This window comes from Natator depressus, chromosome 7 (assembly GCF_965152275.1).
Source record: "Natator depressus isolate rNatDep1 chromosome 7, rNatDep2.hap1, whole genome shotgun sequence".
In the NCBI taxonomy this organism is placed as follows: domain Eukaryota; kingdom Metazoa; phylum Chordata; order Testudines; family Cheloniidae; genus Natator; species Natator depressus.
This window is the reverse complement of record NC_134240.1, coordinates 75,255,609-75,270,351: the sequence shown is the minus strand read 5'-3', so window position 1 is coordinate 75,270,351 and position 14,743 is coordinate 75,255,609. Positions and strand designations below refer to the sequence as shown.

At 38.5% G+C, this 14,743-nt stretch overlaps 1 protein-coding gene across 1 annotated transcript in view; it reads left to right on the top strand.

Annotated features, from left to right (window-relative positions):
* Positions 1 to 14,743, top strand: part of FAM13C (family with sequence similarity 13 member C) — a 227,882-nt gene that overhangs the window by 180,699 nt on the left and 32,440 nt on the right. Inside the window, exons 12-14 of the mRNA XM_074958796.1 lie at positions 1,276 to 1,429; positions 11,685 to 11,895; positions 13,701 to 13,839. Of these exons, the coding sequence (XP_074814897.1) occupies positions 1,276 to 1,429; positions 11,685 to 11,895; positions 13,701 to 13,839 (504 nt within the window). The remainder of the gene's footprint in view (positions 1 to 1,275; positions 1,430 to 11,684; positions 11,896 to 13,700; positions 13,840 to 14,743) is intronic.

Here is a 14,743-nt window from a genome sequence, read left to right as displayed (position 1 = left end):
GAGCTGGGAATCTTCTCTCAAATTTCTATTTTATTGCCCACAGCCCAAATGTACCTTTAACAGAAAACTCTACTGACATGGGGTTTATAAAGTGGCTATGTCACAAGAGAGTAAAAATTGCACAGATTTATTAATTTGCATGATGCGTCACTGATTTTGGTACACAGGGGAAGCTATAATTTGCATAGATGTTTGGGTCATCCCTGTTCAGAAAGAATCTACATCTTGATAACCCTGAGCAGATATAATTAGGGATATAAAATTAAGGATACATAAGCATGAGGACAAATATTTTTGGGGCAATGCTGATTTTGTCAGCAAGTGCTTTATTGTTTCACTTGTCTTGGTTTTATGTGTTTCAACTTTGTGAGCTTTTAGACAGCCCTCTGTATTTTTATGCATCTTCCATTGCTATCTGTATTCCCCTTGAGGGAGAGTAATTGAACAGACAGAGTGTCAGGAGTGACTCATTTAATCCAGTCAGGTGGTGATTAGGCTTTCAGAGCATTTGCATCACAGCAAGATGCTTGTGTCAGATTGTACATCTGAATATTACACTCAGCATTGAAGATTTAAAATGAAAAATGGACCAAGCGTGGAACAGTAGCTGAAGGTACTGGTATAGATAAGCAGCCTTGTCCTCATTGAGTTGTCTGCAGTGAGCGACAAAGATCTGTTAATTTTGCCTTTGCAGCTGATGGAAAATGATATGATAGCCTGATAGAACCAGCAACAACCTCCATACAAAAAATGTCTGTACAAGAACAAATAAAATGCAACCTCTTCCAAAAACCCTGAGGAAGACTGTGTAGCTGTCTGTAACTCTTTGTTCACTGCGGGATACTTTACAATATGCTGTAGAGAGGTTTTGTTTTTAGGGGTTTTTTTTATGAATGGTAAACTGGGAGGGGCATAATGTCATCAGATCCTGATGTCAGCACAATGAATGAAATGCTTGCATAGCAGCATATTGCTCCAAGACCAAGAAAACAGACACCGTCTCAGATTGGCTTCCTAGAACAAATTGTCTTTTGCTGACGAAATCACCATTCCCCCCACGTGTGTTAAATTATCCATATAAGTTAGGATTTAGATAAGCAGAGGACATGAAGATACACATGGAATAATGCAAATTTGATCTCTTACACATCCCTTTAAGAGCTGTTAGTGGATCGCCCCTTCTGCAGATACTGCTAATGGACTCAGTGAACTGAAAACCTGTCGCTGTATTTCTGTTGTTTTCTATCTAGCCCAATGTTCTGCTTTTGTCTGCAGAATTCTGTGTTAAAGCTACAAGCCCTTGAAACTGACTTGTGCTCTGCATTTTTGCCAACCCAGGAAGAAACTCCTCAGCTACAGGCTTTCAGGGATCCTCCAGCCCCTTCTTCAATTCAATCCAGTGTGCAAGCTGATGGGGCCAGTTGTGGAGGTAAGCTGCTGTGTCATGATGTGTCCTCATTTGCAATTATAAGATAGTCTTATGTTCCAGTATAATCTAATATTTGCAGCCCCATGGAACACAGCACAGATTAAGTGTGAAGGCTGAAGCACAATGAGCTGCTGCAAATGCTAAAAAATGTAAACAAAGGGATAAGATGTGTTAGTAAGGATAGAAATAAATTGCAGCAATCTTTTACTTTACTTAGGTACAGTATTTTGCTTTAGAGGCAATTTTAAGAGTCCAAATTCCTTCTTTTTCAGTTTGAGCTGCTTGTTTCTTTCAAGAGAGTACGTTCTATATTTCTTTACTGTGTTACATTGCATTGTGATATTCTGCCATTTCATGTAATTCTGTTTTGCAGTTTTTTTTGTCAGAGCAATGTCACTTCATTTCTCCTATTTATTGATTTTAATTTAATGCATCAGCAGAGAGATAGTGAAGGTGAGTTTTACAGCACATTGATTTTAATCATTCATGAATCTGCCTTGTCCATCTTGCATATTATGATGTGTTCCTTTTTCTTTTCTTAGCCCTACACATGGAAACGAATTCCTCCAAATAAATGGCCCTAACACTCGGCATCATTTTCTGTCTGTTCATAGCTTATAATCACAGAGATGGCAGAATCATGATTTTAGGCAGAAGGAGAATCATTGGCTCTGAAAAATAGGTCATAGTTAATGAGACTAACGTACCACATAGTGGAATGATATGTAATCTTAAATTGTGTATGGTCCACATTAAGGCAAAATAGGTCAGTAATACAAGGTCTAAACCTAATTCTACAAGGTAAATTTTATGGATAAAAGAAAGGTGAGTTCAGAAAAGCTTATGTCAGAAGCTGTTGTTTGTTTGGATTTTCTGTAAAATGCGATTATTTTATATTATTTTTATTACTTACGCTATTCCACTTTAGACATTCTCAAATGATGTCTATGTACTGCAAAAAATAAGGAATAGTTACATGTAACCCTAATCATTGAAAATCTAACCAATGCAAAGGATGATGCATACTGTAGCCAAAAAGAGTGTGTAATGTTTTGGCTTCTGAGTTGATTAGGAATGGGTTGTTTGGTTTTGTGGGTGTTTTTTCTGGCTGCTGCAACATAGGTGGAAAAACACTTAACAGGTTTCAAATACAGCTGTAGGAATTCCTAACAAGCCTAGTTTCTCACCAGTATATTTGAGTCAAGAATGGAGACCATGCAAATGCTACACGGCCAAAGGGGTCTTGTAGTTTGCACTAAAACTGCATTGGCTCTTCCATTTATTGGCAAAGTCAATTTTTTGTCCTTTTCCAATTTAACATAAATATTTTGCTTCTGCGGTTTCATAATTCATAATCAGAGAACACTTGATATTAAATGGAAAACTCTGCAATCTTTACCTTTGATTTGATTCTGACTGCATTTAAACTGTTAAAAATCTCCCACTTCAAATAACACTTACAGCATTAATCTGTTAATTTACATTTACACAGCAGGATACTGGAAGATGTAGCATTTCTCTCACACAGTCCAAATAGAGCATGATCTGCTATTCAGTTGTTTCCAACTTGTGCTTTAGGGGAAGCTTGGCTATGCATTGATATGCATTTGATATACATTGTTTTGCGGTAGCACCTGCTTTTTGCTGTTTTTGTTTACTGGCTTCTTATTTTAACATAAACAACACTGGTCCTTTTTCTCTCTCTTAAACTACTGGTGGAATTTATCAGTTCAATCAGTTGAAACACAGTAGTCGCAAAGGTCTAGATTCTGCTATCAGTTATATCAGTCTAAATCTGGATGAAGTCAGTGGATTTATACCAGGATAACTGATAGCAGAATCTGGCCTTTAGGGTATATTTAGTGCTGGGCAAATAATGGATATTTCAGTTCATTGGAAATTTTGAAATATTGAAAAAAAAATGTTTTGGGTCAAACCAAAAATGTGTTGTGTTTTTTTAATTTTCACTGAATCAAAAAGTTGAAAAAATGTAGAGTTGTGTTGAAATGTTTCAGTTTGGGGGCATTTTGCCAGAATTTTACCAAGGAGGACTAGATTGCCACAACACATGGGCTAGGGAGATGGTGAGGGAGATGAGAGAAGAACCTGCAGTCCCTTCTAATCTTTAGTAAAGTGGTGAAGGTATTCTCCAGGGATGTGGGAGACCTGGGTTCAATTTCTCCTTCCGCCTTATGTGGAGAAGGAGCGTGAAGTTAGGTCTCCCAGATTGTAAGAGAAACTGTTCCAGGTCGACCAAATCTGCATTTTTTTCAGTGAATAAATAGCAATATTTAAAATTTAAAATGCATATTTTTTTAATTTAAGCATGATTACGTAATAAATTTCGCTTCTCATTTCACATTCCAATTAATAAAAGTAAAGGAAATACCATTTTTATGAACCAAGGCTAACTAGAACATACTGGCAAAACAATGGAATGCTTAGGACAGCATTTTTTTCCTAGGGATCCCAAAATGTTTAATGATTCTCATTATATAAGTCCCTGAAGACTGTGTGGGACAAGCATGTTCAAATTTACTTACGAACCCGTAACTCCTTGAACCAGTGTTTGTATAAGGAAGCTATGATGAATTTCAATGATTGTGTATTCAAATATATTAAAATAGGAGGAAATAAAATTAATAAATGTAAATTTATTACTTAGCATAACTTTGGGGTATGTGGCTACATAGCTAACACAGAGTATGTATCTAACTGTGAGTGGCTGAACTATAAGAAGTTTTACACATCTTTTATGAAAAATGCTAATTCTCACAATCACTGACACAGTATATATTTTAATGCATATGTATATTATATTTATATATGTGGTTTTTCACATGTAACAGATGTGGATAATTTTTATTTTATTTAACTGTTTAAGAACATCATGTGAGAACACACACTTGAAATTGTTTCTATGGTAGTTTTGGTGTCCCTATTGATCAGGCATATTGCATGTTTTGCATGAGTTACTAGCCCTTGGCTTAATGTCAGATTATGAGCTCTGGTTTAGTGCTAACTTGTCGGATTAGGATAGATCTAGGATTGGAGCCAGTTTGCTGGTTTGGGTTAAGGATGGTTTTAGCTTTTGATTTTTCACTAAGGTTAGGTCCAACTTGTGAGGGCAGGCATAGGCACAGGCTAGAGTAAATGTTGGGCCCATTCATTGGTCTAGGCTAAAGCCTGGGATCCTTTTCAGGGCCCAGGCTGGAGTATAGAGTTGATGCCAGGATTTTGGCCTGAAACTGTTAAGATTGGGGCCATCTTGTGAACTTGGGCTAGTGCTAGGATGCCATGAGTTTAGGACCGTGGCTATGGTTGACTTGGGGCTGTTTTATGGGCCCTATCTAGAATTGTGCTTGGGTCCTGTGACAGGGGACACACTCACCTCTTGTAAGCACCTCTTGCCGGGTGGGTGTGAACCTGCACTCTCTCTCTCTCTCTTCACGGTGCTCTCTAACTGCTGTTGCCCTTGGCTGGAGGGCTGAGCCACTGAAGACCCGCCTGACAAGTCACACACAATCAATATGCATGAATGCACAAACCCCTTCCAGGATAAGAGGTCCAACCGGGCTTGTCCTTGTGCCATTGGTAATGTCTTTAGCTATTCCTCTGGGCTCAGTTCTCAGCCCCTTCTGGGCTAGCTTTAAGTCTCTGTCTGCCTTGGTATAGAGCAGTGCCCTAAGGGCTTTCTCCCTGGAGACTCTTTAAGTCCTGCCGTTCACTTGGGCCTCTAAACAAGCCTTATCCCCTTCTTGGGGCTTACGACACCCTGCCAATAGCCGGTAGGGGGACCTGTACCTGCCAAGTACTCCAGGTCCTGACCCAGAAACCCTATAAATATCAGCCACATGCTGCTTCCTGCAATAGTTGCTGCTGCTATTCTCTGGGCTACTTCCCATGTACCCCCTTTCTTTTCACCTTTACCTCATGGCTGAAGTTCTTCCTCGCAGAATGCCAATGTCAGCAGAACCCATCTTCTGGTTCTCCCTGGAGTTCCACTAAGAAGCATCTTTCTTGCTCCTCTGGTCCCTGCCAGGAACTGACTAGCTCAGCCCTGTAACTCCTTTTATTTGAGCCTGCTGAGCTTTGATAGGATGCTTCCCAGGCCAAGAGGACCCACCTTTACTGCTTCTTTTCTGAGGTGGGTTGTGGTAGGACCGCAACGCCTCTAGCAGGGCACCCCGAAGGGCCTGGTACATCCCATCATAGGTCCAATTTAGGAGCGCAGGTTACTTTTAGGGCCAGTTTGTGTGTTTAATCTAGGCTTAGGGATATGAGTAGTGCTGTGGTTGCCTTATGCCCAGCCAAGCTGTAATGAACCCCATTGTTCAAACTTTGTCTATCTCTGTCTGACCTCATAGTGCTGTGCACACTACCACTTATGCCGTTGAAACTTATGTCACTCAGAGTTGTGTTATTTCACACCCCCTGAGCAACATAAATTTTGCCGTCATAAGTGAAAGTGTAGACATGGCCTTAGCCTGCCCTGAGAACAGACAGTCTTCTTCCCCCCGCCTCCCTGCCCCTCCACTGGGCAACAATGCAACATATAGGGAAAACTAAGACACACTCGGGACTCATAAAATATTACAAAAAATTCCCACTTCATCACACCTTGTATTTGGCAGAAGTACAGATTTGTGAACAGCCTCCACCAAGAGCCCCAAAATCAGAGTGCAAAATATGGAAATCTTTCTGCTGCCCTTATGGTATTCAGGGACCTGCCAAAATGTTAACACTGCCATTTTTGTTTGACAGTGCAAAACCCGGTACTTAATATGGTTTCAGAATAAGACCTGTCATAAAAATAAAGGGAAGAGTAACCACCTTTCTGTATACAGTGCTATAAAATCCCTCCTGGCCAGAGTCAGAACGCTTTCACCTGTAAAGGGTTAAGAAGCTAAGAGAACCTCGCTGGCACCTGACCAAAATGACCAATGAGGAGACAAGATACTTTCAAAGCTGGAGGGGTGGGGAACAAAGGGTCTGTCTGTCTGTGTGATGCTTTTGCCAGGAACAGATCAGGAATGCAGCCTTACAACTGTTAGTTAGTAAGTAATCTAGCTAGAAATGCGTTTAGATTTCCTTTTGTTTTAATGGCTGGTAAAACAGCTGTGCTGGATGGAATGTATATTCCTGGTTTTGTGTCTTTTTGTAACTTAAGGTTTTGCCTAGAGGAATCTCTGTGTTTTGAATCTGATTACCCTGTAAGGTATTTACCATCCTGATTTTACAGAGCTGATTCTTTTACCTTTTCTTTAATTAAAATTCTTCTTTTAAGAACCTGATTGATTTTTCATTGTTCTTAAGATCCAAGGGTTTGGGTCTGTGTTCACCTGAACAAATTGGTGAGGATTTTTATCAAGTCTTCCCCAGGAAAGGGGGTGTAGGGCTTGGGGGGATATTTTGGGGGAAGACATCTCCAAGTGGGCTCTTTCCCTGTTCTTTGTTTAACATGCTTGGTGGTGGCAGCATAGGGTTTAGGGACAAGGCAAAGTTTGTACCTTGGGGAAGTTTTTAACCTAAGCTGGTAGGAATAAGCTTAAGGGGGTCTTTCATGCAGGTCTCCACATCTGTACCCTAGAGTTCAGAGTGGGGAAGGAACCTTGACAAGAGCACTTCCTTTTAATTATGCTAATAGATGGTCAGTAGCAGAAGCTATTTCCACCCCTCCCTACAATGATTCCTTATGTTTCTCAAAGCTGGAAAATTATGTGAAATTTAAAAAAAGTTAATACAGTTCATTCCAGAGGACAGCACAGTATTGTTTTTGAGAAAAAAAAATGTAGGTTAGATTCATGTACTGTAACTGTATTATGTCTTCTAAACCAATGAAAGAATTCACTGCCAGAAGATAATATTGTTGCTTACCTTTGCTGTGTAGCATTCATTAATCTCTGTTTATTTCACATGTGAATTGTTTGTGCAAGTCACCAACTTAGGCAGGTACAATGGCCTACATTTCTTCAAAATTCCTTTCTGCATATTACACTGGAGGAAGGATTTGGATACTTGATAAATTCTGCAAAATATCTGTCTTATAATCTGTTTTTTGTCAGTTGATAACCATGAAAGTTATAGAAGACAGTATAAACTTTTAATTTCATTTATATTTACATTTCATTGTAAATCACCAACTTACACTATATTTGATGGGTTCACAAAATGTAAAATGGTCATTTATATTGAGCTACATTAAAAGGATTATATAGTGCTTACACTGTTAGCTAACAAGTGATGTTCTGTAACTCTGGAATAGAGTATTTTGTCATTTTTAACTTAATGAAATGCATTTGTAATATTTTATTTTGCATTTTTATTTTACTTGTTTTCATTTTTAGGAGCAATATAAATAGTTCTGTTTGGAATATTAATTGATACAGTGAATAGAGTATTTGTTTACAGTTTACCACATTACTTATTCAGACACTATATGACATTAAAAGCATGGTAGAAGCATGTTATAATGGTTGCAAAGTGTTGTGCTAAATAATTAGAATTACGGTTGCCCGTGCAGCCAGGAATGCTGGAACAATTTTTGTAGTGGGGGTGCTGAGAGCCATTGAACCAAACTGTAAACCCTGTATATAATGAAACCACTTTAAGTCAGGGGGGGCTGCAACACCCCCGGGACCCCTAGTTCCAGCACCTGTGTGTGCAGCTATCTGGCCAGGCCAACAATAAGCAGCAGCATCTTCCCTGTGCAGACAAATTAAACAATATAGCCAGTTCTCCCACTCCACTGAGCCTGAGGAGCTACTAGTTTGCTGGAGAGGAGAATTTGACCAATGAAGTAGAAATTATTAAGCAAAAAGTTATTGGATAGAATTGCAAACCAGATACATTGGCCTTATTTGTCACAACTAGTGCTGGTCAGGAAATTTTTCAATGAAATAGATTGTCATCAGAAAGTGCCAATTAGTCGAAACTGAAACTTTTCGCAGAAATATCTTGGCTTTGATAAGTTTCCTTGGGAAGGTTTCTCTGGTCCAGGATGGAATTTCTGGTCAAACAAGAGAGAGAGAGAGAGAGAGAGAGAGAGACCCACCCCAGAATAGGCAATTGTATAAGTAGGAGCATTGCCAGCAGATCGAGGGACGTGATCCTTTCCCTCTATTCGGCATTGGTGAGGCCTCATCTGGAGTACTGTGTCCAGTTTTGGGCCCCAGACTACAAGAATGTTGTAGTAAAATTGGAAAGAGTCCAGCAGAGGGCAACAAAAATGATTAGGGGACTGGAACACATGACTTATGAGGAGAGGCTGAGGGAACTGGGGTTATTTAGTCTGCAGAAGAGAAGAATGAGGGCAGATTTGATAGCTGCTTTCAACTACCTGAAAGGGGGTTCCAAAGAGGATGGATCTAGACTGTTCTCAGCGGTAGCAGATGATAGAACAAGGAGTAATGGTCTCAAGTTGCAGTGGGGTAGGTTTAGGTTGGATATTAGGAAAAACTTTTTTACTAGGAGGGTGGTGAAGCACTGGAATGGGTTACCGAGGGAGGTGGTGGAATCTCCTTCCTTAGAGGTTTTTAAGGTTAGGCTTGACAAAACCGTGGCTGGGATGAGTTAGTTGGGGATTAGGTCCTGCTTTGAGCAGGGGTTGGACTAGATGACCTCCTGAGGTCCCTTCCAACCCTGATATTCTAATAGCCCAGTGGTTATGGCACTCCCACATCCCAGGAGAATGCCCCAACAGCTCCAAGAGGAAAGATGGAGAGAGACCCACCCCAGCACAGCCAATAAGCCTGGTGGTTAGGGCATTCACCTGAGTTGAGGGAGTGCCCTCGTCACTTCGCTATTGGCTATTCTGAGGTGGGGCTTGGTCTCTCTCTCATGCTCTCATTTGACAAGAAATTCCATCCTGGGCCATGAATCCGGTAGAGCAGGGACTTGAACCCGGGTCTTCTGTCTTCCACATCCCAGAAGGGTGCCATAAGCACTGGGGTATTGGCTATTTCCTTTCTCTGTGTGCAGGAGTTTTTTTGCAAGGTCTCAGTTTCATCCCAGTGTGGACTGAGAACAATTTTGAAATCTTGAAATATTTTGCAGGACAGAAAAAACATTTTCTCCCCATTTGTACTCTCATCCCCTTAAATAATTCCCATGGAAAGAGGAACCAGTATGAACAAATTTATCAAAAGATATAAAAGCCATGCAGAGACTGTGCATGACCTGTGCTGACCCATAATTACACAATTTAGGAACATTTGGTTTTGTTGCCTGTAACATAGAAACAATTGGACAATGTCTGATAAAATAATATTTATTTTGAAGGTGCCCAATTTTCTGCTTTCAAGGAGGGAGGCTGCTTGGAGCCACTATTTTCCCACTGCTAAACAAGCTCAGTGAGCTTCATTATCTATTGTGCAGATATTAATTAAAATACAGTATAACAGTTCCATCAAAATCTTAAGGGAAATGGCCTTTTTATCTCTGCAAGTCCTAACCCCTCACCACGGGGAAATCCACAACATAGTGCTCTAAATTAATAGGAGGTAGAGGTATGTCTTCTGAATTTTTGTAACATCATTGATTAAAATTTCATTTTTAATTAAAAGCAAAGGTGAAGGAACATTTTCAGATCTGCTGCTTAACTGGCATCTCCTTTCAGATCTGAGAGCAAATTAATGTTCAATTTCTCCTGCTGAAATATTTGAGAAATATATGCTATAAGGAATCCCTTGTAATGTATGTATGATACACAACTAATTCATGGTATGAACCTACATTAAATATAAAAATAATTGATGCAGACTCCATTTTTACATATAGATACAATTTTAGAGGGAAAATAATAAAATCAACTTTGCCTAGTTACACTATAATACATTAACTGTTAATATAGATGAAAATCTCTACCCATGTAGCTGAGAGAAAACTCTCTTTTGGCATTGAGAATTCTATTCTGGCTTTTGTAACTTGTTTGTACATATATTTTCAACAGGGCTTTGTAGATTGGTACAGGATTTCTCCATCATGAAGCAGAATCCTCATAAAAGCACTCCCCACAGGAAAAAAAAAACTACTTAAGGATGAAATTCTGGCCTATTTTGTGTAAGGTTGAGGAAGAGGGAACCGGGATTCTCACCCTTTCAATGGAGAGTCAGGGCAGGATATGGATAGTACAGTACTATGCAAGTCTTGTTGGCAATGAGCAAAAGGAGGGAGGTGAGGTTCATAGACAGATAGATTTAAGACCAGAAGGGACCATTACGATCATCTAGTCTGACCTCCTGCTTAACAGAGGCTGCAGAATTTCACCTAGTGTTCCCTACATCAAGCTGGATCTTGTGTTTGAGCTACAGAATATCTTTTAGAAACACATCCAGTCTTGATTTAAAGACTTCAAGTGATGGAGGATCCACCATGTCTTTGGTGCAAGTTGTTCCAATGATTAATTAAGCTCACTGTTGAAAATGCTCCTTTTGCATTCCCTCTCTTATACACTAGGCACAATCCACTCCTTAGGAGCCTATGCGCCCATTAATGCATGGGGACATTGCTAGCATAATGTTATATACCTAACACCCCAAGGCAACAGAGTGCAGCACTTACATTTTACTGTTTACCCAATCAGTTTCAATCTTCTGTTCATATGCATTGACCTGAATGGGTTAGTAATACGTGATGGGTTAGTAATTTTCTGCTGAGTGGCATTTTACCCTGAGAATTAAGAGCAGAATTCTACAGGATATGGGTCACCAGGCTAGAAGCACTCAATATGCTGCATGATAGGGTCCTAAAATGTGTTACTTCTGCAGATGTGTCCTATTCTCCTCCTGAGCAAAGGACTGAGCCCTAAATTAGGGAATAAGTCTTGTTTTACATCTGTCTTCATATTCTTCTGCAAAGAGTGCATTTCAGCGAAAACTGATCTATAAAAACAGAGACAATGCTTTTATTCTGAGAAACTTACTATCTTTCTTTTAACAAAACCTTATGGTTTATTTTTACACACACAGACACCTATCTATATTCCATTGTGGACCTCAGAGTACGGTGTTACACCAGTTGTTGTAACCTATGTATCCTTTGTTATGCTCTGATTTGGTACCATGTCCTACCAGTATATGCTGCATTGCTATACCATATATTATTCATTGTATCAACTGCCAAGTTTTCAAGCAGCACACTTTGCTTCTATGAATACATTTGTTCACATAGATTCTTATTTACCTCTATAGCTAACGAATTAGGGTGTTTTGTGAGAGACCTTCAGTCCCATATTGATTTGATCTTGTCGTTATAGAGCCTGTACCAGCCCATAGAGACTGGCAGAGTGATGCAGACAACGGCCCAGAAGATCATCGCTCCTTAGGGACCAGTAGACTACTATATCATATTACTGATGGAGATAATCCCCTTCTGTCACCACGCTGCTCAATCTTTAGTCAAAGCCAGAGATTTAATTTAGACACAGAATCGGCCCCTTCCCCACCAAGTGCTCAACCTTTCATGATGTAAGAAAATACATTTTTAACTTTATTTTTTATTATGTTTGTACAGTCTAGAACATTTGACTCTTCATATTTCTCAGATATGGTCATGTCATTTGCTCTAAACAGGGATGTTTCATAATATAATATAATTTGGCATGATTAATTTGAAATACCATAAATATGACCTAACATTTTCCAATAAGAACGAAGTACAACATTAGCTGCAATCTCAGTTAATTATAGTTTAGTAATGACATTTTTAAAGGTTAGTTCATAATCAGTCTGAAAAGTGAATACAGGGTAAAAAAGGTTATTAAAGGTCTAATTCAGAAAAGTTCAACTGCAATGGAATTACTGCATGAGTCATTTGTTGGAAATGGAAGGCAATGTCACAAAACATCTGAATAGTCCTTGTAAGTCCTTTTTGGAAATTCTTAGAATTAATTTCATTCTGGAACTCTGTTTTCTTTAAATCTTAAAAATAAAGTTTAGGCAAATAGAAATAATCAAGCCTATTTATTCACAAATCTAAAAAGTCTCACATGAAATATCCTACAAAATGTTTAAGCCTATTGCCAGTAAGGATAAACTCTCCATTGCAACGCTAAATTCCTGTAGAGTAGAAGGCAACTTGGCAACTTATAAGTCTTGGCAACTTATGGTGACTAACTCTTAAATGAACACGTCTGCGTTTTAAAGTCCAAAATTAAAATGTACAAATATTTTAACTTGAAATAAAACAAACTTTAAAAAAATAACATTTTTGTTCATCAAACCCATTTTTTTGGTGCATGGAAATTAGTCTGAATCATTTTATTGGAGCTGATTGAAAACTTTCTGACAGAACATTTTCCTGCCAGAAAATGCCATTTTCCCAAAATCTAAACGTTTTGTGAGAACATGTTGATTTTGACAAAATTCTGTTTAAAATTTAAAAGAATAATTATAAGGATTTTTGTATTTTGAAAATTAATTTTGTTTAAAATTTCTTTCATTATATTATAAATTATAATGCAATATAAAATAAGAAAAAAGTCAAAATTGGAATGTAACATTTTAATTTTGTTGAAATGAAATATTTCAATTTACTCAGCTTTTTTTCTGAATTTTTGTTCTATGGGAAATTTTTTAAAAAAATGTTCGTTCTGATTTGGAACAAAAATAAATTTTGAAATGTTAATATTTCCTGTGGATTGGAGTTGTGACCAGCTTTGATTTTCAGTACTACATTTTCACCAGTTGGTGCCAGTAATTAATTCTAATCTACAGAAATCATGATAGGCTGCCCTAGGGTCTGATTCGGGAATTAGTATTTTCCTGAAATTGGCCCTAAATGCACTTCATATAAAAGAAGTGCCATTTTCTGTTCCCCTTATTCACATCGCATCACACCTTACTCCACAAAGAATTTAATTGAAGTCAGTGGGACTACTCATGGAGTAGGTGCTATTATTAAGTGTGAACAAAGGTATCAAAATCTGGCCTGTTTGGGTGGGATTTTCAAAATGATTTTCAAAAGTTAGGCCAATGCTGAGACCTTTTCAGAATCCCACACTTAATGATCAAAGTAAGGTAGGAAAGGTGGGTGCTGCCCACTAAACACTATGCCACCTTCAAAGAAAAACAGATATTTCACATATTTACTTCATAAAGCCTAACCATTTCTCCTTGTGCCTACCTATAGGAGAAACATCCGGAGTTCTAACACAATTTACATGTGATTTAGACTAGAGATGGTTCTGTGTGGCTATAGTTCTGATTTCATGGGAGGAGTTCAGAAGTGTTATTTGCATTAACAGAGATTTTTATTACTTCTACTTTTGCAGGCCAAGAAGTTCTTCCAGGTGTAATTGTGAGGACTGCAAAGAACCGCAGACAGTAATGCAACTTACCAAACATCTTCAAAGTCTGAAGAGAAAAATCAGGAAGTTTGAAGAAAAGTTTGAAGAAGAAAAAAAATATCGGGTAAGAAAATAATTGGAGAAAATAAGATGGGGTGAATGCTACAGGGTGAATGCTCCATTTATTACGGATATCGTCCTTAAAGGTGTAGGAAGGATTGCTTCTTGCAAAATAATAGGGAAAAAAACAATATCTGAGTGATTACAGGCTAAAATTGTGAAGCTCTATTTTGAGTTACCTTCATTGGGGAGTATCCATCAATCAGGATGGGTGATGGTAACATTTAACTACTTTAAAATATCCTGGAAATCTGTAAGACAAAGGAAAGTTCTGATACTTATAAATAGCTTCTTACTTGCATTGTAGATAAAATTATTTGCTTGGCAACTTTGTTCTGCTATGTAGTTTTTCTCATTCATGCAGACTGAGTTATCTTTTGAAAAAATCAACAAAACAATAACATTCTTTAGAAGTCATTTGTCAAATAAAAAATGAAGGCTCTGGTGTGTGGCTAAGTGGTATCCCTGTCCTGAGATGTACAATGTATGGTAGAGAGAGCCCCAAGTATTGACTCTGGCTAAAGCAAAAGCTAAGGAGCCATTCATCTCTAGGGTATAGGATATTGTGTGGTGTGAGTGGAGGTCTGTGAGGTTTCACCCTCTTGTGCAGTTTCCCCATACACAAGTTGTGGCATCCTCCCCATTTGTGTCTCGGTAGTATCCCATCATCTATCAGAGAATTCCGCTGGTGTCTGAAAGGGAAAGCAGTTTCCTTGGAGGCCATGATGCTCCTTTGCTACTACTATGGTATATTACAGCTACTGCTATAGTATGTAAAAATAATAAGCACCTTCCAACCTTACTTTGTTGGAATCAGACCTCCTTCTCTGTCTGACATTATATTGCTCTCTAATGATTGGTCAGTAAAGAGAATATAAGCCCTAATATTACTGACATCTTATAGAGAT